The sequence below is a fragment of the Podarcis vaucheri genome, assembly GCF_965113315.1.
Source record: "Podarcis vaucheri genome assembly, chromosome: 10".
In the NCBI taxonomy this organism is placed as follows: domain Eukaryota; kingdom Metazoa; phylum Chordata; class Lepidosauria; order Squamata; family Lacertidae; genus Podarcis; species Podarcis vaucheri.
The window spans coordinates 62,261,062-62,288,600 of record NC_138748.1 but is presented as its reverse complement, the minus strand read 5'-3'; the positions used below and the strand labels follow the sequence as shown (position 1 = coordinate 62,288,600).

At 46.6% G+C, this 27,539-nt stretch overlaps 1 protein-coding gene across 10 annotated transcripts in view; it reads right to left on the bottom strand.

Annotated features, from left to right (window-relative positions):
* Positions 1-27,539, bottom strand: part of SOX5 (SRY-box transcription factor 5) — a 783,822-nt gene that overhangs the window by 78,624 nt on the left and 677,659 nt on the right. For all 10 annotated transcript variants that reach the window (XM_082238845.1, XM_082238846.1, XM_082238847.1 and 7 more), the window contains one exon: positions 5,243-5,389. In XM_082238845.1, coding sequence (XP_082094971.1) covers positions 5,243-5,389 — 147 coding nt within the window. The remainder of the gene's footprint in view (positions 1-5,242; positions 5,390-27,539) is intronic.

Below are 27,539 nucleotides of genomic sequence, written 5' to 3'. Positions count from 1 at the left end.
CTCTCCTCTCTCTCCCTCTCTCTTTCCCCCCTTTCCATCTCTCTGTGTTGTGGAGGACAGACAAAGTGATATGTCTGTCATACGCCATTACCATTAGAACAGAATCTTGTTCTTTTATTACAACTGAACTCTGCCGGATTTCTCAGCAGGAATGCTAAGTGAAATCAATGTCTTGGATTTCCAGCTTGAGCTTGGAGGTCACAGCCACTCTATCATGTCTCAGCATTATCCTTTCCTTTCACCCCCCCTCCTCTCTCTCTCTGAGCCTCCAACTGGCACACAGCAGATTGAAAACAGCAGGCTTCAGAAGGATCATGCTGCACAATTTTACAGCCTTTTGGAGGGCCCCTTCTCTCATATATATATATATATATATATTCCTCTGGGGACCATTCCCCCCCTTTCAATTTGCGGATAAATTCTGTTTGTGTCCTTTGAAAGAACTGCAAGCCAAAGGCACAGAAACACCTAGAAAAAGTATTTTTATTTAAAGAAAATTGGGAAGGAAAGAATAGCATAACAGAATTCTGGTAGCTGCCACTAGATTTTCTTTTCTTTTTAACAGGCATCCTTCTGAGTCACTGCAGTGGTGGCTGACGCCATTTGCGATGGGGGGGGGCAAAGGCCGAGAGGACAACAGCAGGTGAAGCCATAGCCAAGTACAGACAGAGTCAACTTATTCTGGTTTTGCTCCCTGTCCTCCGCCCTGCAGAGTTCTACAAGGGCAACACTGAGGCAGCAGAAGGAGATGGTACTCGGTGCTGGTTGTAAGTAAGAAGGGGAGGCGGGCTATGGCTAAGATTGGCAGCGCACAGCCCCATGCTCCCTAATCAACCCCAAGAGACCCACCTCCACTGAGGGCAGATGTCATGCAACCTAACACAGCCTTCGCCAACTCTGTGCCCTTTCAAGGTTTTTGTCAGGGAACTGCCATCAGCTCAGAGGCGAGAGATGGAAAGGCAGTTGTGTTACAGGGAGCCTTCGAAAATCTTACAAAGCAGTTCCTCTTCCGGCGAGGAGGAAAGCCCCACCTCCAGTGGAGAAGAGGTGCAGGGACCAGGGGATGCTAGGGAGAGCCTCAACACCGAGCCTGAGCAAACCGGAGAGGCGGGAATTACGCCCCTGCCAGCGCCCATGCTGCGCAGTAGGCTTCGGCGCAGGGAGGGAAGGAAAAGGCTGGGGGTGACGCAACTTTTATGCTGGGGGAGGTACAAAAACAGACCACTCCCAGATTCTGCTAGCGATTGAGCCAGACCTGAACTTACGACGCTCTTCACTGTAAATAGTTTGCACCAAGAATAAAGCCTGGAAAAGACAGGTCGGAGTCTTGCCTGTTTACTCTCGAGCAACCACACCAGCATCTGACAGATTTGGAGTACAACTTCCATCAGGATAGCTGATGATACACAGCTTGACTTTGCCATGACATCTGAATCAGGAGAAGCTGTGAAAGCTCTGGATCAGTGTCTGAATGGTGAACGGGATGGAGGCAAATAAATCCTGGGTAGAAAGAGCTTCTTTGAGCGGGTGGTTCCTGGGTTTGGGAAATTGGCAAGTTACCTGTTCGGGATGGAGTTGTACTCCCTCTGAAGCAGCAAGTGCGTAGCTTGGAGGTACTCCTACATTCATCTATGTCACTAGAGGCTGAAGTGTCCTCTGTGGATAGGAGTGCCTTTTAGCAGCTTCACCTGGTTTGCTAGCTACAGTCGTTCTTGCACAGGGATAGCCTGACCACTGCACACTACATGTTGGTAACCTCAAGACTGGATTGCTGTTATGCGCTCTATGGCTGCTGGGGGGGGCACCCAGTCAAGAACAGCTGTCTCCATTGTTAGAACAGCTGTTTTGGCTGCCCATCTACTACTAAGCCAGGTTCAAAGTTATTGTATTAATTTGTACTTGAACAACTTAGGCCCAGTGTACCTCAGGGGTCATCTGAACCCTTATCTTCCAGCTCGATCATTGAGATCATCTGCAGGAACATCACTGGTCATTCCCCGGGTTGGCAAGGCTCGTTGGACAGCAACGGGGAACTGATCGTTTAGTGCCATTGGCCCAATCTTGTGAAATACTCTGCCAACAGAGATTCAGCAGGCACCTTCTATTCCGCCAGACCTACGTAGGCAATTGCTAACACATCTTCCCACAATGGTTAATTGATGGCTGCTTTGAACTTTTTATATATGGTTTTTATTGGGTGTTTTATGTATTGTTGCTGCAAACTGCTCTGATATGTTTCTTTTTATAGAGTGGTAAAATAATAATAATAATAATAATAATAATAATAATAATAATAATAATAATAATAATAATAATAATAATAATTTATTTATACCCCGCCCATCTGGCTGAGTTTCCCCAGCCACTCTGGGCAGCTCCCAAACAAATGTTAAAAACAGTACAGCGTTAAATATTAAAAACTTCCTTGAACAGGGCTGCCTTCAGATGTCTTTTGAAGATAGGATAGCTGCTTATTTCCTTCACATCTGAAGGGAGGGTGTTCCACAGGGTGGGTGCCACTACCGAGAAGGCCCTCTGCCTGGTTCCCTGTAACTTGGCTTCTTGCAGTGAGGGCCAGAAGGCCCTCGGCGCTGGACCTCAGTGTCCGGGCTGCACGATGGGGGTGGAGACGCTCCTTCAGGTATACAGGACCGAGGCCGTTTAGGGCTTTAAAGGTCAGCACCAACACTTTGAGTATAGAACTATTTTATATATAAATAAGTAAATTCAATGGTAGTATTTATTTCCCTGGCTATTTTTAATCTGGGCCTTTTTACTGCTCGGTTAAAGGCACTGAGACACTACTGTCAGTTCAAGGAATCCACTGTGACGTGATTAAAGAAATGTGGTCAGCAGACTGGAGGACAGTGAGTAAAGGGAAGATCATATCTTTCATCAAACATTTTCTCATCACCGAACCAAGAGTGTTTCATGCTTCACCCCCTAAGCACATTTGGCTTGAAAGCCAGTCTCACTACTTTGAATGGAGTGTACTCTTGCGCACAGGTACAGCAAAAGGCAAGAAGGCAATGGTTCCTTCCTAAAATGAGAGATGCCGAGGTTTGGACTGGTGCTGACATTCATTCTGATTTGTTTGCAGGGCGAATAGATGGCATTGCATCAAAGCAAGCATTATTCCACATTTTCCAATGCATTTCCCATCATTTTCCTCATTACAAATATTCCAATATTTGGAGACAGTGGTCTAGTTGTGCAAGATCTTCCAATCAACTGTGGTGATTGCTCAAACCAAATTTGCTGGTCTGTGACCAAATCCCACCCCAAAACAGCAACAGTCTGGAAGCGCCCAAAGATACAGTTGCATCTCTGACAATTTCTGAAAGCTGCAGAGATGTGTGTAAGAAAGCATGCTCGCCCACTCCCCAATCTGAAATTCTAACAGGTGGCATTTGATAAGGTGTACAATGCCCATGAAATCGTTTCCCCATCCTTAAGCAATGCACTGCTGAAAGAAAGCTCGCTACCCTTCTGAACTGCAGCTGAATCTGTTAGATGCACCATAATTTTGATATTATCAATTGCATGCTTCAGTCACAGGCCCCAGATGTTTTCAAACAGCTCGTGGATAGGTGGAAGGAACTTGCTATGTTTAGCTGGGGAAGAGACAATGATAGCGCTCTTCAAATATCTCAATGGCTGTCACAAAAAAGACAATGAAGTCTCTGCAACTCCAGAAGGCAGGACTAGATTGAATTGGCTGAAGTTACAGGATGACAGATTCTACTGGGATGTTAGGAGAAGCTTCTTGGTGGTAATATTAGGGCTGGATACACAACACCTTTTTAACATGCACCCCCACCCCTGCCTACAAAAGAATCCTGGGAACTGTAGTTCTGAGGTTTTTTTTTTGGGGTTAAACAGGGAACTGAATTCTTTGTTGGATTCTGTGCTTTAAATGTATGCAGCCCAGGTTCTTGTTGCTAAGAACAGTTTGACAATTAAATCTATGACTCAGACGAGCTCTTCCATTGTTGGAGGTCTTCAAACACTTACAGCACTATTTCCATGCAATCTCCATGCAGTCAGTACAGTGGTGCCTCGCAAGATGAAAAGAATCCGTTCTGTGATTCTCTTCATCTAGCGGTTTTTTCATCTTGTGAAGCAAGCCCATTGAAGGATTAGCGGATTAGCGCTGTTAGCGGCTTTTAGCGGCTTATCTGCTGATCGGATCAGCTGATAAGCGGCTTAGCGGCTTAGAACAAGGGGAGGAAAAGGAAAAAAAACCAGCAGGAACTCACAAGACATTGTCGTCTTGCGAAGCAAGCCCATAGGAAATTCGTTTTGCGAAGCACCTCCAAAACGGAAAACTCTTTCGTCTAGCGAGTTTTCCGTCTTGTGAGGCATTCGTCTTGTGGGGCACCACTGTAATTTCCCCACAACACCAATAGGATTAGGTGTGCGGATAGCGCTGTGGTCTAAACCTCTGAGCCTCTTGGGCTTGCCGATCGAAAGGTCAGTGATTCGAATGCCCGCAGTGGAGTGAGCTCCTGTTGCTCTCCCCCAGCTCCTGCCAACCTAGCAGTTTGAAAGCACGCCAGTGGAAGTAGATAAATAGGTACTGCTGTGGCAGGAAGGTAAACGGTGTTTCTGTGCACGGTGTTCTGTTGTGCCAGAAGTGGTTTAGTCATGCTGGCCACATGACCCAGAAAGCTGTCTGTGGACAAACACTGGCTCCTTTGACCTGAAAGTGAGATTAGCGCCACTCCCCATAGTTGCCTTTGACTGGACTTAACTGTCCAGGGGTCCTTTACCTTTACCCTTTTAAAACACGTAATAGTTGCTGTTATACCAATAAGCACCACAGAAATATCCCATCCCATGCTCAGACTGCTTACAATAACCTGTTATAAATTTCAGAAAAGTCTAAGTCAGGGGTCAGCAACCTTTTCCAGCTGTGGGCCGGTCCACCGTCCCTCAGATCATGTGGTGGGCCGGACTATATTTTGGGGGGGAAAAATGAACAAATTCCTTTGCCCTACAAATAACCCAGAGATGCATTTTAAATAAAAGGACACATTCTACTCATGTAAAAACATGTTCATTCCCGGACCGTCCGCAGGCTGGATTGAGAAGGCGATTGGGCTGCATCCAGTCCCTGGGCCTTAGTTTGCCTACCCCTGGTTTAAGCTACAATTGCATATACATTATGCTGAAAGAGAGTCACAGAAAGAGACACAAAATATGCAAGAAAAGCCAGGCAGGTAAATCTGCGCAATAGTACCTTGCTTTTGGGTGGAGGGCTGGTTGTGCTCTTGTCGGTATGGATGCTGGTAGGCGATACTGCCGCACCAATGTTGCTTTGGGGGATGCCGGGTATTTTCCCACCTGGGGATACTTGCATCGCCGCAAGCTGGGCAGCATACAACTGCTACGGAAAGAGGAAAAGCGGGGAGTCAGAAAGTGGGGGAAAAGAAGAACACATTTCTCTATGTGAAGCCCCCCTGGACCGACAATAACCACTCAAAAGATGTACTTTCAGAGAGACCCATGTCAAAGACGACAAATGCATCCTTCCAAACATCCCCAATGGTTTGGGTAGCTGTGCTGTTGTGGTTGATGGGAGTTGTGGGCTGAAACATGTGGAGGGCAACAAGTTGTGGGGAAGTGTGAACCATTCAAAAGCATATAAGAGCATGATCTCACAGTTAATTCACGAGTTGGTTTTCATTTGCAGCACAGTAAGCCCACAACTTATGCACATTTAACTTGTGCACATTCAGCTTACATGCATGGCATTATTATTATTATTATTATTATTATTATTATTATTATTATTATTATTATTATTTAATAAGGGGGTGGAAAGGGGGTGGAGCTCTGAGAAAAATGACTTTGGCAATTTCACCTGCCATTGAACCCAATATGTCACTGTATTTTATTTCCTGATGCTTAGAGGATATCTTGTTTAGTTGTTTACCATGTTTTGCAATGTGGAATTTTCCTTGTTTTTCATGGCTGATTTCTGTGTGTATAATGCTTATATATTGATGCCAAAGAGGACGCTCTTTCTGTTGTTGTATTTTATAGAATGTAGAAAATTCCTAGGCTTTTTTTGTTATTTATTCAACCTACGTTGCAAACCACTTAAAATTATCTCTTGTGTAAATCGCCCCAAGACAGTAGCTTAGTAGGCGAAGAATAAATCAGTGATTATCTATATCTATATCATCTATATCTATATCTATAGCTATAGCTTTATCTATCATCTATCATCTATCATCTATCATCTATCATCTATCATCTATCATCTATCTATCTTTCTATCTATCACCTATCACCTATCATCTATCTATCTATCATCTATCTATCTATCTATCTGTCTGTCTGTCTGTCTGTCTGTCTGTCTGTCTGTCTATATCTATCACATGGCTTCTCTCCAAGAACCTTAGGAATAGGGATTGGTGATATCTGGTTAGCTTAGCATCGTGATACACTGAGTCATTGGCTGGCTTCACAGTTTCCCCCACATTCTGATTTTTGCATAACTAACACACACACACACACACACACACACACACACACACACACACACACCATGATTCAAAGTATATTGCCAGGTAAAAAATTATGAAACCAGTATCATGATATGGACTTGAAACCGGTTGATTTTGGACGGTATCTTACACAGCCCTAACACACGTCATGGTTCACGATATATTGCCATGTCAAGAACTATGAAACCGATATCACAATATGGACGATTTATCGCCCAGCCCTACTTAAGGAACCATTGCTTGCGCCTCACAAAGCTGCAACTCTTAACAAACTACAGTTCCCAGGATTCTTGGGGGGGGGACCCATGTGCTTTAAAAATATGTTTTAAATGTACGGATGTGACCACAGTAGAAAATGCACATGCTAAGCCACTGCCTCCTGCAGTACAAGTAGGCCAAATGATAAGGGGTTAGGGGGAGTACAAAAGCTAGCAAAGAAAGTACAGAGAAATGGGGTATGTTTCAGCAGTATTCGTTGGTTTATCATTTCAAGGACAAGGAGGGGAACAAATTATACACCTCTTCTGAAGACGCTTTCTATTGTTAATGCAAAGTGTAACCAAGTCGGATATGATCACAAACAGAGCAAGGACAAACATGAGACAACACCGTGACCAGTGCTATGATCAGCCATTGTTGTTATTGGGTGTTCTTCTTTTATCATTGACTGTTTACATTAGCGGAGCCATGAAGGTTGGAGGTCACCAGGCGGCAGAATGCTAAACAAAGCAAGTGAGCTTTGAAGACGAGTTTGGAGTAGCGCTTCAAGGTGATCAGGTAGGGTTGCAGATTCCACAGCAGCTTTCAAAGATGTGAGGAAATGCGGCACGACTTCGTTCGTCTGCTTCTCACCCTCTGACTAATTCAAGGAGTTTGAGAGTAGCAAAACCCAGCCGTGTCTTTGTCTCTGAAGGCACTAGGCTCACTTGACAGCGCAAGCTAAATTGCACAAGATATGAAGGCTAACACTGCAATGGACCCAATCCGCATAGCTAGAACATCCAAATATAGAAATGGGGCGGGGAAATAAGTCACTGCAGGTAGGCAATTTTGATAGTATCCACATAGCAAGTATTTCACTCATTCCATTCTATTTGCTTACTACACAAACCTTTGCTATACCTTTCAAGAGCTTGTAACAACTTACATATATGCCAAGATGGCCTCCCTGTGACCTGGATGGGCCAGATTTGTGCAGTTTAAAAATTAGAACCGTATCACTAGTCCTGGGACTCAGCCTTAAGACCCCAGTATGCCTCAACATTTTGGCTTCAAAAACGTTAAGCCTTAAGGTGTATCATGCCTCAATCAGCACCCCAGATAGAAGTAACTTGGACTACAAGTTAGGGGTAGACAACACTATCAATGTCAGTTTCTCTCGATTTCTCACTTTTCCCATTTATCCCAATTCCCCATCAGCCTGCCTTAAAAAAAATGCACGGAATTTGTTTTTAATTTATTGCAATTTCTCCTGAATATATGTGTTTTCGAATGCAATTGTGCTTTATATATTTTACGAAGGAAGTTTCCCTAAAATAATGCATTTTAAAATAAATATTTCAGGAGCCATTTATGCTGCATCTACAGAAACAATGTAAAGAAATGGACTCACTAGCAGGATTTGAGTAAACACTTACAATTAACAACATGAATACAGAATTTACGAAGATGATGTTAAAATGATAAGAACACAACAATACTGAATTTAAAGAATTTTATATTAAGATATAGTAATGCAAGCAGGAAAAGTTAATATGTAAAAAACCAGGAGGAAGGAAGTAGCTGGGGGGAGGGGAAAATTTGGGAATCGTTTTTTCTTTTGTGATTTGATATGATGTTATTACGATAAAAATGTAAAACTTAATAAAAATTATTTAAAAAATAAATTAAAATGACTATTTCACTAATATGAACATTAATGAGTGCCCTTTCCCCAAACTTATGCCTCCCCCCCTTGCATTGTTTGGCTAGAGAACTGCATCACAAAATTCAGGGACGTGTGAATTTCAAAAGAGAGCTGCTTGCATATTGGTTCAAGTAGTATGAATCAGGTAGATGCAAATTGAAATGTGAACTGGACAAATTTGTCCCCTATCATTACCAATAACTGCCACCACCACTTCAACAACAGATCCCAGGGTGGTTACAACAATTTAAAATTATGTATTAAGAACAGTTAAAACAAATTACAGTCACAAGAATAGGGTGGGTCCTGAAAACACACGTCTCTGGTGTCAAAGAGTAAAGAATACCAAACGAGTCATTAGAATGTATCCCTACCACAACATTGCAATAATGGAACTCTCTCTCAGCAACCTATTCCTTAAACCAGTGGTTCTCGAAGGGATGACACACTAGTTGTGGCAGGAAAGAATGACAAGTGTGGCAGGAAGATTCAAGGACAATCAAAGAAACATTTAAACATTTCAGTGCAGTGTGGACATGCAACCAGAAACAATATCCATGGCTCTCTTCAACAACATTGGCTATTCTTTTACAGTTCCCCATGACATGTTGTTGTGAACATGGATTTTCAACGCTGGCAAATATGAAAGATCAGAAAAGATAAAGGCTTCTTTGTGTTGATGAGGATATGAGAGTTTGTTTGCCTCAAATTAGACCTAACATAAATGAGATTACCCGGCAAAAGCAAGAGCACACCTCTCATTGAGTTTGTGTACATACTTTACATATGTAAGAGGCTCGTTTATATTTTAGGAATAATTCATGTTCTCATGATGTCCTGTGATCATATTAAACAATAGTTGTGTTCTATCTTACACATCAAACACTGCTGGAAACTGTTTCTTTTTGTTTTCCAATGTATTTCTCATCAATTAAAAAACTCTTATGGTGTGAGGAGTTTTTTATTCTGAAAGCATGGTCCAGAGAAAAAAAGCCTGAGAACCACTGCCTTAAACCCTTATTATGACTTCAAGAAGTCAAAAGAGGAGAGAAAGAAGCCACATTAATAAGGTTTATGCTGAATGAAAGCCACTGAAATTCCAGCCATCCTCTTTAAAATAAACTTTAGGACGTGCCCATGAAGAAGTCTTCCTACTGGATGCCCAAGAAATTGGGTGCCCCTTGAATACCTGTTATTTCCACACAGTGTTATCTGTCACTGTTATGATTAAGTTAGGTCTGATAATTGCAGTAGATTTGCTCTGGGTAAATCTTAGTTTACCCAGGTAAAACCCCAGGTTTCTGGCTTCATGGCTACCTACCTCCTACAACCCACTTCCTGACCATCAGTCTCCAGCCTGCCTTCCACTCTTCCCCCCCAGGGTACCTGACTGTCCTTGGCTGAAGTCTCTTATACCACCAACTCTGCCTCCCTCTAATCCACACAGCCTATAGGGTATCTCTTACGGAAGAACTGCACACACAGAACCTGCAATCTCACCTGCAGCAGCACGTACTATGGTGAGCCGAGGCTGAGCTCAACAACATGGTGCCCAAGTGCACAAGCATTGCCCACACAACTCAAGCATGCACATTAGATGAAGATAGTTCTGCTGACTTTTAATTCGAATACTTTGGCAACCAAGCCAATGTCTGGCTTTTACACGTACACATGCACAAATCTGGCAACTGGCCCAGAGCTCACAAAAATTGGTTGTTGTTGTCATTTGTGGCCAGTTGGCCGTCCAATCTCCATGGCCTGTGGCTACCCTTGGTTACAATGGCCCCATGGTGTGACACTACAGAGAGAGAATTGCCTGGGTTTGTTCCCTCCTTGCTTTGTCAATGAGATTCTTCTTTCAGACCTGCCATGCCTTGTAACAGAGAATGAAATGTACAATATGCAGGATGGGGCGCAGCATGCTAATATTTTTAGACAAGATTGAACTTTGACATTATTGAATCTGTCTGTTCAGATTTAATCATTCCAGGGCAGGACAACGTCTGGCTCAAGACCAGGGAAAAGGACACTGGAATGACCGCATGCTGTGCATCAAGATGGTTAACTGACAACATTTTAGAGAATGAGAAGTTATGGCACCCTCAAGCAATCAAACAAAGGACCGTGTCTACTCAAAGGTCTATAATTGAGAGCTCCAAAATTTGGATTTATTTTATGCTCTAGGGATGCTGCCAACAGTCTCTGTGGCAGAGCAGTGCAGTGAAACACAATCTGTATTTTGCCATCTTCCCATAAGTGTACATTCCCCATGTCTTGTGTGTCTCTCCTAATGGCGAAGGCAGAACGTGGAGGAGCTAAATAAGTGGATCTGGAGCCAATTTAATTTGTGTGTTTTGTTTCACATGACTGCTGGGAGGGGAAATTAGAAAGAAAGAGCACGACTATTTCATAACATTGAGGGATGTTCTACTAAAATAGATTGCGACTTGGTTTGCACATTAATTGAAGAGGTGTGATTGTCTTCTTCTCTGTGGCTGCTCCCATTCTGGATGAGATGCTTAGCTCCTGTAAATACAGTAAGTGTGGATTGTGCTGTGACTTCTAACCTTGATGATGCCTGCCCTGTTATGTGTCCACAGATGCATGACACCAGTACTCATCACAGCTGTGGAACTGCATCTAAACTATAACTCATGCCCAATATGTTGCTGTAGGCTGTTGGTGTCTTTGGGGTAAGGCAAATATGCAGTAGACTGGTGGTCCATTGCCCAATTGGTGTTGGAGCATCTAGTGCAAGAATAACTAATGTGCTGCCTCCATATGCTATTGGGCTCCAACTCCCATCAGCCTCAACCAGCAAGGTCAGGAATGATAGAAGCTGCAGTCCAACATCTGGAGGCTGTGGAAGTCCTTAATCTAGTGCTTGCTAGTCTCCGGGATTATTTGTCCAACATTACTGGAGAATATCCACCTGGGTCTGACCCAGAAAAGCACTTTTTATACTTTTAGAGTTCAGGCACAGGATCACTTTGCATAGATTAGTTTTAGTTTAACTCTTAAGAGATCCTCAGCATATGCTTTGTCTTGCAAATTTAATGCACACCAGGGGATTATGGAATTTCTAGTGCAGTAAGGCCGAACAGTTCTGCCCAGTGCAATGCCAACACACTTACTTACATCCTCATAAGCTGCAAAAGGTCTGGGGGAAAGAACTGAGGGTTTGGGAATGGTTTAATGGGGGATTTTGATTTGTTTTAGTAGGGTACAAGATTTTCCCAGAGGCAGCTCTGGTATGGTCCACTTTGTTCACTCCTGGACTCTTGACAACTTGAATGATATGGGCTAGGTACTGGGATTCAAAGATCCTTCCTTCCTTCCTTCCTTCCTTCCTTCCTTCCTTCCTTCCTTCCTTCCTTCCTTCCTTTAGTTGAACAAAGTGTCTTCCATGTGCACTCATAAGAAGAGCCAATGACCCATCATTTCCAGGATCCTGTTCTCATAGCGGCCAACGAGATGGCTTTGGGAAGCCCATAAGCAAAACTTGATTGCAACAACAACACTCTATTTACTTATGATTCCCAAAAGTTGGCCTTCAAAGACACACAGCTTCTGATGGTGGAGGAAGAACTGTTATCCTCATCTTTTATTAATCTGTCAAAAAAATTTTGAGCCATCCAAGTTGGTGGCCATCACTACCTCCTATTGGAGTGAATAATAAAGTCTAACTATGCTCTGTCTGAAGCAATACTTCCTTTCTCGTGTTACAATTTTAGAATTCTCATTAGCATGTTGACCTTGGGTTCTGAGGTTTTTAAGGAAATGTTGTCAGTCCTGAGCCAACACCTTAAACCCTCTATAATCCTCACCTGCATATTAAACAGTAATATTCTGCTACACTCTCTGAAAGATTGCGAAACATCTCTTGGCTCGATGGCTCTGTGGTACATCAGAAGTTCAGCCATGAGGTTAGACTGCCTTTGAAATCTTTCCCCTGGGGCACTGTTATTATATGTTAACAATGTTCATTACAGCTTCGAGGCCACACTAAAAATGAATTCTTGTTCTATGAATAAAGAAAACGAGAATGTGGCGTAATGGGTATTTTTAAAATTATTTTAGGGAAACAAAAATTAGCTGTTTTACCATTAAGTAGATGCATGTGCTTCGGATCACAGCCATATTATTAAAATCACTTGAAGGGGGGGGGGGCTTTGCATTTGCAGTTGGGGACAAAGAGTAAAATAAAATAAATTTTAAACAACAACAACAAAAATCATCCATGGAAACAGGATTATCTGATGGGTTCAACTTCACCCTGAGTGTAAAAGCATCTACTCCCAAAGGATGTTCCATATAGACCCAGGCATGAATAATAATAATAATAATAATAATTTATTATTTATACCCCGCCCATCTGGCTGGGCCTCCACAGCCACTCTGGGCGGCTTCCATAAAAACCAAAAATACAATAAAATATCACACGTTAAAAACTTCCCTGAACAGGGCTGCCTTAAGATGTCTCCTGAATGTCAGGTAGTTGTTTATCGCCTTGACATCTGCTGGAAGGGTGTTCCACAGGGCGGGCGCCACTACCGAGAAGGCCCTCTGCCTGGTTCCCTGTAGCTTTGCTTCTCGCAATGAGGGAACCGCCAGAAGGCCCTCGGCGCTGGACCTCAGCGTCCGGGCAGAATGATGGGGGTGGAGACGCTCCTTCAGGTATACTGGACCGAGGCCGTTTAGGGCTTTAAAGGTCAGCACCAACACTTTGAATTGTGCTCGGAAACGTACTGGGAGCCAATGCAGGTCTTTCAAGACCGGTGTTATATGGTCTCGGCGGCCGCTCCCAGTCACCAGTCTAGCTGCCGCATTCTGGATTAGTTGTAGTTTCCGAGTCACCTTCAAAGGTAGCCCCACGTAGAGTGCATTGCAGTAGTCCAAGCGGGAGATAACCAGAGCATGCACCACTCTCGCGAGACAGTCCGCAGGCAGATAGGGTCTCAGCCTACGTACCAGATGGAGCTGGTAAACAGCTGCCCTGGACACAGATTTGACCTGTGCCTCCATGGACAGCTGTGAGTCCAAAATGACTCCCAGGCTGCGCACCTGGTCCTTCAGGGGCACAGTTACCCCATTCAGGACCAGGGAATCCTCCACACCTGCCCGCCTTCTGTCCCCCAAGAACAGTACTTCTGTCTTGTCAGGATTCAACCTCAATCTGTTAGCCGCCATCCATCCTCCAACCGCCTCCAGACACTCACACAGGACCTTCACCGCCTTCACTGGTTCTGATTTAAAAGAGAGGTAGAGCTGGGTATCATCCGCATACTGATGAACACCCAGCCCAAACTTCCTGATGATCTCTCCCAGCGGCCGCATGTAGATGTTGAAAAGCATGGGGGAGAGGACAGAACCCTGAGGCACCCCACAAGTGAGAGCCCAGGGGTCTGAACACTCATCCCCCACCACCACTTTCTGAACACGGCCCAGGAGGAAGGAGCGGAACCACTGTATAACAGTGCCCCCAGCTCCCAGCCCCTCAAGACGGTCCAGAAGGATGCTATGGTCGATGGTATCGAACGCCGCTGAGAGATCCAGCAGAACTAGGAAACAGCTCTCACCTTTGTCCCTAGCCCGCCGGAGATCATCAACCAGTGCGACCAAGGCAGTTTCAGTCCCATGATGAGGCCTGAATCCCGACTGGAAGGGATCCAAATGGTCCGCTTCTTCCAGGCGTGCCTGGAGTTGTTCGGCAACCGCTCGCTCAATCACCTTGCCCAGGAATGGAAGATTTGAGACTGGGCGATAGTTGGCCATCGTGGCCGCATCTAGAGATGGTTTTTTAAGAAGCGGTTTAATAACCGCCTCTTTCAGCGGGTCTGGGAAGGCCCCCTCACGGAGGGAAGCATTCACCACCCCACGAAGCCCATCGCCCAGCCCTTCCCGGCTTGCTTTTATTAGCCAGGATGGGCAAGGATCCAGGAGACAGGTGGTTGGTTTCACTCGTCCAAGCAGCCTGTCCACATCCTCGGAGGCAACAGATTGGAATTGATCCCACTCAACTTGACCAGACAGAACTCTTGCACTCTCCCGCCCCGGCCCTGCTCCCACGGTGGAGTCTACTTCTTCCCGAATCTGAGCGGTTTTATCTGCAAAAAACTTTGCAAAATCATTGCAGGAGAACATGTGGCCCGTACTGGGCCCCGATGTTGCAGGTGGTTCCGCTAAATTGTGAACCACCTGAAAAAGTCTCCTGTTGCTGTTTTCTGCAGATGCAATAGAGGCGGTGAAGAAATTCTTCTTCGCCGTCGCTATCGCCACTTGGTAGGCTCGACGTTGAGCTCTAACCTGTGTCCGGTCAGATTCGGAATGAGTTCTCCGCCACCGGCGCTCTAGCCGTCTCAACGATTGTTTCATTGCCCTCAGATCCGTGGAAAACCACGGGGCTGTCCGGGCTCCATGCAATCGGAGAGGGCGCTTCGGAGCCAAACAGTCAATAGCCCTGGTTAACTCCACATTCCAGCGGGCCACCAGGGAATCAGCTGAAAGGCCATCAACATGGGATAAAGCATCCCCTACCACTCTCTGGAAACCATTTGGATCCATTAAGTGGCGGGGGCGGACCATCCGAATTGGTCCCACCTCCCTGCAGAGGGGATGGGTCGCAGAGAAGTCCAGTTGCACCAGGAAGTGATCTGACCATGGCACTTCTTTCGTTTCGCTTTTACTTAGTGTCAGATCACCAACATCCATAGAGGTAAACACCAGGTCCAAGGCATGTCCACGGCTATGGGTTGGGCCAGACTTATTCAGGGACAGCCCCATGGAGGCCATGCTTTCCACGAAGTCCCGAGCGGCCCCTTGTAAGGTCGTGTCGGCATGGATGTTAAAATCCCCTAGGACGACCAAGCTAGGTGTCTCCAGGAGAACATCCGCCACGACCTGAAGCAGCTCGGGCAGGGAATCCTTGGCGCAGCGGGGAGGTCGGTACACCAAAAGGAATCCTGTACTGCCCCTATTGCCCAACTTCCAGAACATGCACTCAGAAAACTGGGTCTTCCCAATAGGACGCCCGGTGCAAACTAATGACTTCCTAAAAATCACTGCAACCCCCCCTCCCCGCCCACATGACCTGGGTTGCTGTGCGTAAGAGAAACCTGGTGGACAAGCAGCGGCAAGAACAGGCCCATCTGCTTCATCCAACCAAGTCTCTGTTACACATGCCAGGTCAAATCCTCCATCCATGATCAAGTCATGGATGGCAGTGGTCTTCTGAATCATTGACCTGGCATTGCACAGCAGCACCTTCAGGCTATGTGGGTATCCCTTGCTGATTCTAGTATCCGTCCGGACAGGACCAGACCCGGAGGCAGGGATAGTCCTCAGACAACGACTAAACCTGCCTCCTCTGTAATGACATGGTCTGGTCTTAGCGTAACTCCTCCTCCTACCCGTGATCACTGAGATCGGTTGTCCCAGTGCATCCCCCCCTGTGGAACATGCCCCAGCCATTTTGTGGGCTGGGGCCCACTCCCCGGCAGCCCTGACCCCTCCCCCTAAAAACAAAATAACACCTTAAACAAACAAACAAAACCAATACAACAATACAAACAAAAAATATAAAAATTACAAAAACATCAAAATAAAAAAATAATAATTCCCCAAGCCCAACCAAACATCAATCCCACCCCCACCCCCCACATACAAAAAATCCAGAAAAATTTTTTTATAAAACATTTTAAAAACACTCTGTCAGGCCCCGCCCTGGGCCAGGTGGTAAGTGGCAGGGAGGAGCAGGGCCCTCAAGCACTCACTCAGGGAGCCTTCCTGGGCAGCAGGCCGCAAGCAGCACACAGTCCTTATGAGGCCCCAGGCCCCGCCCCAGGCCAGATGGTAAGTGGCAAGAGCAGGGCCCTCAAGCACTCACTCAGGGAGTCCTCCTGGGCAGCAGGCAGCAAGCAGCACACAGTCCTTATGAGGCCCCAGGCCCTGCCCCAAGCCAGATGGTAAGTGGCAAGAGCAGGGCCCTCAAGCACTCACTCAGGGAGTCTTCCTGGGCAGCAGGCCGCAAGCAGCACACAGTCCTTATGAGGCCCCAGGCCCTGCCCCAAGCCAGATGGTAAGTGGCAAGAGCAGGGCCCTCAAGCACTCACTCAGGGAGTCTTCCTGGGCAGCAGGCCGCAAGCAGCACACAGTCCTTGTGAGGCCCCAGGCCCCGCCCCAAGCCAGATGGTAAGTGGCAGGAAGGAGCAGGGCCCTCAAGCACTCACTCAGGGAGTCCTCCTGGGCAGCAGGCAGCAAGCAGCACACAGTCCTTGTGAGGCCCCAGGCCCCGCCCCAAGCCAGATGGTAAGTGGCAGGAAGGAGCAGGGCCCTCAAGCACTCACTCAGGGAGTCCTCCTGGGCAGCAGGCCGCAAGCAGCACGCAGTCCTTGTGAGGCCCCAGGCCCCGCCCCAAGCCAGATGGTAGGTGGCAAGAGCAGGGCCCTCAAGCACTCACTCAGGGGAGTCCTCCTGGGCAGCAGGCCGCAAGCAGCACACAGTCCTTATGAGGCCAAAGGCCCCGCCCCAAGCCAGATGGTAGGTGGCAAGAGCAGGGCCCTCAAGCACTCACTCAGGGAGTCCTCCTGGGCAGCAGGCCGCAAGCAGCACGCAGTCCTTGTGAGGCCCCAGGCCCCGCCCCAAGCCAGATGGTAGGTGGCAAGAGCAGGGCCCTCAAGCACTCACTCAGGGGAGTCCTCCTGGGCAGCAGGCCGCAAGCAGCACACAGTCCTTGTGAGGCCCCAGGCCCCGCCCCAAGCCAGATGGTAAGTGGCAAGAGCAGGGCCCTCAAGCACTCACTCAGGGAGTCCTCCTGGGCAGCAGGCCGCAAGCAGCACACAGTCCTTATGAGGCCCCAGGCCCCGCCCCAGGCCAGATGGTAAGTGGCAAGAGCAGGGCCCTCAAGCACTCACTCAGGGAGTCCTCCTGGGCAGCAGGCCGCAAGCAGCACACAGTCCTTATGAGGCCCCAGGCCCCGCCCCAAGCCAGATGGTAGGTGGCAAGAGCAGGGCCCTCAAGCACTCACTCAGGGAGTCCTCCTGGGCAGCAGGCCGCAAGCAGCACGCAGTCCTTGTGAGGCCCCAGGCCCCGCCCCAAGCCAGATGGTAGGTGGCAAGAGCAGGGCCCTCAAGCACTCACTCAGGGGAGTCCTCCTGGGCAGCAGGCCGCAAGCAGCACACAGTCCTTGTGAGGCCCCAGGCCCCGCCCCAAGCCAGATGGTAAGTGGCAAGAGCAGGGCCCTCAAGCACTCACTCAGGGAGTCCTCCTGGGCAGCAGGCCGCAAGCAGCACACAGTCCTTATGAGGCCCCAGGCCCCGCCCCAGGCCAGATGGTAAGTGGCAAGAGCAGGGCCCTCAAGCACTCACTCAGGGAGTCCTCCTGGGCAGCAGGCCGCAAGCAGCACACAGTCCTTATGAGGCCCCAGGCCCCGCCCCAGGCCAGATGGTAAGTGGCAAGAGCAGGGCCCTCAAGCACTCACTCAGGGAGTCCTCCTGGGCAGCAGGCCGCAAGCAGCACACAGTCCTTATGAGGCCCCAGGCCCCGCCCCAGGCCAGATGGTAAGTGGCAAGAGCAGGGCCCTCAAGCACTCACTCAGGGAGTCCTCCTGGGCAGCAGGCAGCAAGCAGCACACAGCCCTTATGAGGCCCCAGGCCCCGCCCCAAGCCAGATGGTAAGTGGCAAGAGCAGGGCCCTCAAGCACTCACTCAGGGAGTCTTCCTGGGCAGCAGGCCGCAAGCAGCACACAGTCCTTATGAGGCCCCAGGCCCTGCCCCAAGCCAGATGGTAAGTGGCAAGAGCAGGGCCCTCAAGCACTCACTCAGGGAGTCTTCCTGGGCAGCAGGCCGCAAGCAGCACACAGTCCTTGTGAGGCCCCAGGCCCCGCCCCAAGCCAGATGGTAAGTGGCAAGAGCAGGGCCCTCAAGCACTCACTCAGGGAGTCCTCCTGGGCAGCAGGCAGCAAGCAGCACACAGTCCTTATGAGGCCCCAGGCCCCGCCCCAGGCCAGATGGTAAGTGGCAAGAGCAGGGCCCTCAAGCACTCACTCAGGGAGTCCTCCTGGGCAGCAGGCAGCAAGCAGCACACAGTCCTTATGAGGCCCCAGGCCCCGCCCCAGGCCAGATGGTAAGTGGCAAGAGCAGGGCCCTCAAGCACTCACTCAGGGAGTCTTCCTGGGCAGCAGGCCGCAAGCAGCACACAGTCCTTATGAGGCCCCAGGCCCTGCCCCAAGCCAGATGGTAAGTGGCAAGAGCAGGGCCCTCAAGCACTCACTCAGGGAGTCTTCCTGGGCAGCAGGCTGCAAGCAGCACACAGTCCTTATGAGGCCAAAGGCCCCGCCCCAAGCCAGATGGTAGGTGGCAAGAGCAGGGCCCTCAAGCACTCACTCAGGGAGTCCTCCTGGGCAGCAGGCAGCAAGCAGCACACAGTCCTTATGAGGCCCCAGGCCCCACCCCAGGCCAGATGGTAAGTGGCAAGAGCAGGGCCCTCAAGCACTCACTCAGGGAGTCTTCCTGGGCAGCAGGCCGCAAGCAGCACGCAGTCCTTGTGAGGCCCCAGGCCCCGCCCCAAGCCAGATGGTAGGTGGCAAGAGCAGGGCCCTCAAGCACTCACTCAGGGAGTCCTCCTGGGCAGCAGGCCGCAAGCAGCACACAGTCCTTGTGAGGCCCCAGGCCCCGCCCCAGGCCAGATGGTAAGTGGCAAGAGCAGGGCCCTCAAGCACTCACTCAGGGACTAGACTCAGTGCATTTAAATAATCTGAACCTATGAATTGTGCCAATATTCACATTCTATATCATTTGTAGACCTATCATTAAAAATATACACACGAGCAGGTCTTCTTCTGATTTGCCAGTATGAATCTCCACACTGCATAGCTTTGATTTGTTTATGTAATTGAGTATATGGAGCTGGACTCTCCCCCTGTGTTGAATGCATCAATGGGATCTTTCTCCAATTTGGGTGGTTTTGTAAAGAAACCTATCTGGTAAATTGCAAACAAGCATGCCGCATGCATCCTTTTCTTAGGGCAGAAGGAGGTCTTACAAGACAGCGACTCTGCATACCCCCACTATAAATTTAGTAAAGAAAAAAATGTATGGTGTCCATACAATCCCACTTTGAGCATCTCCCAGATCCCAGTATCAGGAGCCAATGAATGGGAGCATGTGATGACCCTTTCACCCAATAGATTTTGCAGCAGGCTTCCTCAACCTCAGCCCTCCAGATATATTGAGACTACAATTCTCATCATCCTGCTAGCTAGGGGTCATGGGAGTTGTAGGCCAAAAACATCTGGAGGGCCGAGCTTGAGGAAGCCTATTTTACAGGGAAGAAAGCAAGAACAGCTGCTGCTTTCATCGGCCACATACATGTCTCTTAAAATGTTTCATTGTGCTCCAATAGCTGGTTCCAGCTACATATTCTTCCACACGGAGAACAATAAGCTTGGAAAAACATTGAGTTACAAAAATGTGAAAATCTCTCCATGAACATTCCCTCCTTCCCTTAATGTTTACTTGGTTCCTTCCTTCCCTTTCAGACATTTTGCTCATGCATTGTAATCAATGTCTGTGCAGAGTGTTTGGTCGTGCCAGTCATCCTCATCTTTAGTGACGTTGTCCTGCTGGCCATGGGCAATAGTTTTTGCTCAAAGTAGACCCACTGAAATTAATGAACATGGGCAAGTTAATGGGTCTACCTTGAGTAAGACTTAGGGTTCATCCACACTTATGTTTTGCCACGGCTTTCCCCCCAGTTCTGGCACCTCTCAGGTATGCGCCATTGCCATTATAAGAGATCAAGGGAGGCATTCATGGTGAGTTCTGCCACTTCTTTTTCTGTAAAAAATAGCACTGTGTTTTGCCCTAGGACTTGGCAATCAGAAGATCGGCGGTTCGAATCCCTGCGACGGGATGAGCTCTTATTGCTCGGTCCCTTCTCCTGCCAACCTAGCAGTTCGAAAGCACGTCAGAGTGCAAGTAGACAAATAGGTACCGCTCCAGCGGGAAGGTAAACAGTGTTTCCATGCACTGCTCTGGTTCGCCAGAAGTGGCTTAGTCATGCTGGCCACATGACCTGGAAGCTGTACGCCGGCTCCCTCGGCCAATAAAGCGAGATGAGCGCCGCAACCCCAGAGTCGTCCACGACTGGACCTAATAGTCAGCGGTCCCTTTACCTATGTAGGCACATGTCCACTCTTTAAAGCTCCATGTCCAAGCACTTTTTTTGTCCTTCCTCTTTCCCCAGGCAAACTCCCCATTTAACACTGAATTGGGACAAAAGACAATTTGGGCTTTCTGTGGGTTGCCTTTTGCTTTCATTCAGCGGTACAGAGCAGGTATTTGTGGGGAAACTGCCTGGACAAATAAAAAAACAAAGCCCTTGGACACAAAACTTTAAACAGCAGACCTGTGTCTAAAAATGCAACACAAAGGAAGTATGGATGAGCCTTTAACTGAAGACCACCCTCTGCTCTTGATGTCCATGCAATGAGCACAGGCATCTGAAGAAGAGAAGCCTATATATGTAGATCTCTAAGACTTCCATGAGATTTAGAACCCCAATCCTGAAGGGTTCCAGATGACATGGAGGCCTATGCTACCTGCTCATGCACTGATTGCCACACGTGAAGAAAAGAAAACGTCTGAAAGGGACCTTTGTGGTGGTTGGTTGTATCAAGAACTAACTTGGAAACTGAATCTAAAGCACAGACCACAAGGCTCCATCTCTCTCTTTTTCTTCTTCTGATTGCAAGATCTCCTTCGATGTTGTTCACATGCAGGAACTTATCACTAGGCACTTCCTATCACCAGCTTATAAAAAATTGTTACTCAGCTTCTGCGATAATAATGCAATCGCTGTGAAGTTCGCGTACCAGATTGCCTCTCCCTTCGCAAATTAAGAATAGCTGAACTGGAAGGCTGCCCAAGTAAGTCACATATTTGTACATAACAATGTTCACGGCATGTGACAGCAACTGAAAAAGAGTGAAAAGACTTGAACGCTGGCCAGAAAGGAAATGTGATAGGGTCATCCGGGTAAACACTCTTGGCTGATACATTCCATATGAATCTGTTGTCCGATGTGAGCAATGTAAGTGCTCAAGATGAACAAAGGGATCTACCATCAACTTATCCATAAACCTTATCTGGTGACTTGGAGTCGCAGTGCAGCTGAGCCCTGCTGCATTTCTTAGGGGGAATAGCTAAAAAGGGGGAAGGCACACATAAACATGAATTGTTCCGATTTATTTCTTTTTTTAAAAAAAGAAAACCTGAATGGGAAGCAGCTGTTTCGCACAACAAAAAGTTACAGGAAGGCCCAATGAAATGAATGTACACCGGCTTTTGGAAAACAGAAAAGGGAAATCCTTTTCTATAGAGGTATTAACAGGTCCCAGCTAAGATGACAGAAGCACAAGGCATCCTAAAGCTTGCTAGTATCTGGAATTGAAAGGCAGGCCCCATCTGTACCTTACAATCAAACCAGTATTATGCTACCTTAACAATCCTGGGAACTGTAATTTGTTAAGGGTACTGAGAGCCATAGAGAGGCACAGAGCTGCAATTCCTAGAGTGGTTTAGCAATCCTTCTCCCTTCCCAGGAAACTGTGCATACATTAAATGGTGTATATTAAGTAAAATTGCACACAAGTGTTATAAGAAATTTGCACTAAAATGCTGATGAATTTTCATGGGTACTTCTTTCTTTAAAAAGTCGCCAACTGATGTGAAAAATTTTGAGAACAAAATATTGGGAAAATGAGAGACTGAAAGAACTTGAATTTGACAAGGTTTGCAAATTGCTACTCCCACACCAAATCCCTGTTCCAGTTTCCACTTCCTTTGCCACTATTTTATTAAAGTGGGTGGTGGGGAATGGACCACAAAGCAAATTGCATAAGAAACATCACATCTAGCCTGCCCTATAGCAGGGGACAGTGCCAGATCACAGTAGGATAAAAGGAGGAAAAAGTTTGGCTGACCTGCATTTCCTCCCTCTTCCCCTAAACACACATTCCCCTTCCAAGGTTCTGGAAACATGCTATCTTGGCTGCGAGATTCATTGAGGAAAAAGCACCCCCACCAGAAGAGTGGGTTTTCACTCCCAGGTAGCGCTTACAGAATCAGAGGTTCCTAGCTAATCCTGAGTTACAAAAAAGTGGAAATGAAGCAGAAATGAAGACAAGACTCCAGTCAGCCTGGGATTTCTGCCATCCTTTGAAATGACACACTTGCCACTTCCCCACCCCTCCCCGGTTAACTAAAATAAACTTCTTGTGCACCAGAAAGAAGCTGTGATATCCTAGCTGTCGTGTTCCATTAAGCCTGCAAAAGAAGAGCACAACAAAACCATCCCTGGGAACCAGGGCAGCCTACAGTCTAACTTTGAGGGACGATGTACATATTTTCCTGCCATAATTTGAATGTCCTCCGCTCGCTCCCCACCACACTAACTTCACTCCCTCCTACGGAGCCTTTTCCCATACTCCCCACCCCGGGCCTCGTGTGTGGCTGCGAGAGCTGACTCCCAGCTAACCCACGAGCCATGCTTGTCAAATTCTTTCATCTCCGCCTCAATCAGAAGAGGGGTAACTGCTTTTCCAGGCTGCGCTCCAACGCCGCGCACCGAGGAGTGACTGTCTGTCATTGTCACCGTCACTGTCGCTCGTGCCTTTATCCGGGTTGGTTGACTGACAGTAATGGAGAACTGATAATGGAGCAGAGTAGTTTCGCAGAGCAAATTAACCTTTTTTTCTTTTTTCTGGACCAGCCCGGCTGATGCCAACAAGTTCTCAGCTGACCACGGATCAGGTTAATTTACATCTCTGAGGGGTGATCAGCTTTTCTTTAGGAGCCGTCTTAATTTTCATAAGAAAAGAAATACTGCACACACACCCTTTAAAATGAAGACGAGACCCAGCTTCCTATATGTCATTTACAATTAGCACCGGAATACCAATTTGTGGCTACAAACTGCACGCTTAATTCCCACAAATGACAAAGCTGGGTTGGTTACTACAGAGGAAATTTGCATTTGATTTTTCCCACTCCACACCCTCTCCTCTTCTTGCCTGTGATATACAGTGGTACCTTGGGTTACATACGCTTCAGATTACAGACTCCGCTAACCCAGAAATATTACCTCAGGTTAAGAACTTTGCTTCAGGATGAGAACAGAAATCGCGTGGAGGCAGCAGGAGGCCCCATTAGCTAAAGTGGTGCTTCAGGTTAAGAACAGTTTCAGGATAAGGACGGATCTCCGGAATGAATTAAGTACTTAACCTGAGGTACCACTGTATCTGTGTGCACTATGGTCTCATGAAGAGAAATACATTGCAGAGGGCACCCATCTCTTGCCTCCAGTATCAGATTAAATGACATTTGGGAGGAAAGGAGACTGGACACAACAATATTAAGCGATGCCCCGTTTTCATGAGCCAGGCGGCACAAACTCTTCTCTACCTGCTCTCACCCTGAGCAGCGTCACAGAAACGCACACAGTGAGAACGGCCACATGAACGTTTTCCCGATCAAAGCACATCACCCAAATATGACACAACAACTTGCAAAGCACGGCAGTTTACCCTATACAACAGCCATTTCTCTGCTCAGTTATGAATGTTTTGCAAAACGCTTGTGACACAAGAACAGCAGGAACTACAGTGGTACCTCAGGTTAGGGACTTAATTCGTTCCGGAGGTCTGTTCTTAACCTGAAACTGTTCTTAACCTGAGGTACCACTTTAGCTAATGGGGCCTCCTGATGCCGCTGCTGCACTATTTCTGTTCTCATCCTGAGGTAAAGTTCTTAACCCGAGGTACTATTTCTGAGTTAGCAGATTCTGTAACCTGAAGCGTCTGTGGAGGAAGAGCACAGCCATTACGCCTAGCAGCCACTGATGACAATCTCTTCCATGAATCTGTCTAATCCTCTTTTAAAGCCATCTAAGTTGGTGGTGATCAACGCCTCCAGTGGGAGGGAGTTTCACAGTTTAACTATACACCACGTGAATAAGTATTTTAAAATTCAATGAAGATGGGATCCATCCTTCATTGAGGCACCTGAAGTTCAAAGGAAGTCTGTATTTCAGTTTGCATTTTGTTGCAGAAAATGTGAATTAAGAAAGCTTGCCTTTAAATGCCCACTGAATTCAATTTCTCCTTCATTCCTACTCTGGAGCAACTGAACAACTCTGATAACGTTGGGTGTCTGTCCTTAGGCTCAGCTCCTGCACAACTTTGCAGATGCAGTTCCCGCAATAGCCACACTGATACCAGTAAGCATCAGACGCCAAAGTAAAAATAAATAAATAATCTTAAATGACTTCGTACATATTTGAATTTATGTGAAAGTGCAATCCAAATGAGCCCAGAGATTCCCCTCCCCAAGACGCCCTGTGCTGCATTCAAGTTTGTCAGCCAAAAGAACTCAGCTACTCAATATCTAATTAAGCCAACCAGAGCATTAAAAAAAAAATAGGGAAGGAAAAATGTTTTGTATTTCCTTAGTTATTACAAATCCATCCCAAATCATCATAAACTAAAATTACTGTCCATATATATGAGTTTTCAATTGCCAACAATGAGATTAATTAAGAGAGGCCCTAATCCACATGTTAAGAAATTAATCACCTGCAAATCTGCATTTAACAGGAGGGGAGGAAGTACAATTTTGAGTCTGTTTCCCCCCAACCTCATTTTCATATCTTCCCTGCTCGGAAAGCAGCTCTAAAACAAACATTCAGCAAAAACACATTGACACACGTTCTCTCACACATATACTCTCTCTCTCTCTCTCTCTCTCTCTCTCTCTCTCACACACACACACACACACACACACCCAACACAAATCTAAGCTTCTGGTTGAGTACGTGACTAAAAAGGAAAGACGGGTTTTTTTCTGGGAGATAACATTTTGAAAACTCATTTACAGTTACATCACCACAAGCTACTCGTATTTTCCCCATCAGCTTCTTAAGTCTGATAAGAGGGTTAACGAGGAAGGGACGTGTTACAGAGGATGCAAACGAAGACAGTCAAGGAAAGGGAAGTTGGTGCAACTGACTAAAGTTGAATCCAAAGTAACCAAATATAATTTAAGAGGCAAATATTTTTTGCTGGTTGACCACCAGCCTTTGAATTAATTAAATAATGGGTTGCATAGGCATAAATCAGTATCTTGAGCAAGCTACCTATCTATAATAGAGCTGCCTTTTTATAATGCTTAGAGAGTTGTTTGATCAAATCCAGGGAGATATAGGTTCAAATCCGTACTCAGCTATGATGTTCACTGGGTGACCTTGGGCCAGTAACCTTATTGCAGCCTAACCTACTTCAACGGATTATTATGAGGAGAAATTGGGGGCTGGGTAGACCTTGTTATGCATGTGTGCGTGTGCATATGTAACTATTGCTCCTTCAGAAGGTTGAGCGCCAGCAGAATTCAAGACAAATTGAGGCGCTTCTCAAACAGGCTTTTTCCAGCTAGATGAACTAAGGTCTCTGTCCACCGTGCATTGTTTTCAAACCTATCTTCATTTATTTTTTGTATGGTTTTAAACATTATTTTGGCTTTTTATTTTATTGTTATTTTATAATGTTATTTAACATTATTATTTTTTTATGATGTTTGTGTTTCGCCTTGATTAATTAAGTTATTATTAATCATCACAATAACCACAGCGATAATATCAAAACAGAGAAACCCTACAATCTGCAGATGGTTTTTTTAAAAAAAACAAAACAAAACAAAAACTTTAAAAATCTAAAGGGGCAAAAATAATAATAAACAAACTTTAACTGGGACTGAGTTAGGAAATGCTGGATGTCATTTTTAAAAAACGGAAAAGAAAAACTGGGAAATGGCATTTGCATTGAATGTCCTGCTTAGAGGGAAAGGCTAAACTCTGAACAGGAGCATTCCTAATAGGAGGGTGGACACATGGCCAGACGGAGGGCCTTCTCGGTAGTGGCGCCCACCCTGTGGAACACCCTCCCTTCAGATGTGAAGGAAATAAGCAGTTATCCTATCTTTAAAAGACATCTGAAGGCAGCCCTGTTTAGGGAAGTTTTTAATATTTAATGCTGTACTGTTTTTAACATTTGATTGGGAGCTGCCCACAGTGGCTGGGGAGACTCAGCCAGATGGGCAGGGTATAAATAAATTATTATTATTATTATTATTATTATTATTATTATTATTATTATGGCCACATTTTGCTGTGTGCCTCACTTCTTAGAGAGAGATGAAACTGTCACTATCCAAGGAACCACTTTCTTTGGCAACTACCATGCACAACGCAGCAGATCATAGCTCAACATCTTATGGGGGGTGCATTGAAATTCTCATCTATCTCCAATTCTTTGCAGAAGACAAAGCCGAGGCTGATAACGGGGATGGGGGAGAGAGAGGAAGTGCCACTGCTTTCCTTGTTCGCTATAAGCCATATTCAATTGCCACACGACATCCCAATGCAATATGTTCAAACAGCTGACTCTCCATATGACATGCGGTCTATTCTAGATGTGCTGCTCAACAGATATACATTTCTCATTGTTTTTCAGGTTCTGGGTCAATAAATGACTTCATTGAGGGGAAACAGAAGAGCCACTGTGACTGGTAACCTAGCCTTCTCCTAACATTCAGGGTTTCTGTGTGCAAGGCTTTGGGAAGATTGCTTGTTTGCAGGATCCTTCTGCTATGGGAACTCACGCCTGCACTATGAACTAGTCCAGCCCAGAAAGAGGTTTATCACCTGAGTGAAAACTAGGCCTGCATCACTTTCTGCAGCTACCTGTCCTGTGATTTCTGCCACTGGTTAACTCGTCTTTGGCATCCATGTTTCCCCACCTGTAAAATGGGTAAGCGATTTCAATAATGTCTCAAAAAATTATAACTGAAGGAATGCTCCTGCATAGCCCTCTCACACAGAAAACTAGCATTCTAGGGATAAAAACATACTTAGAATCCTTCTCCCTCATTGGAAAGCTCAGTCGGTCAGAGCATGGTGCTGATAACGCCATGGTTGCAGGTTCGATCCCCTACAGGACAGCTGCATATTCCTACATTGCAGTGGGTTGCTCTAGATTGCCCCCAAGGTTCCTTCCAACTCTACAATTC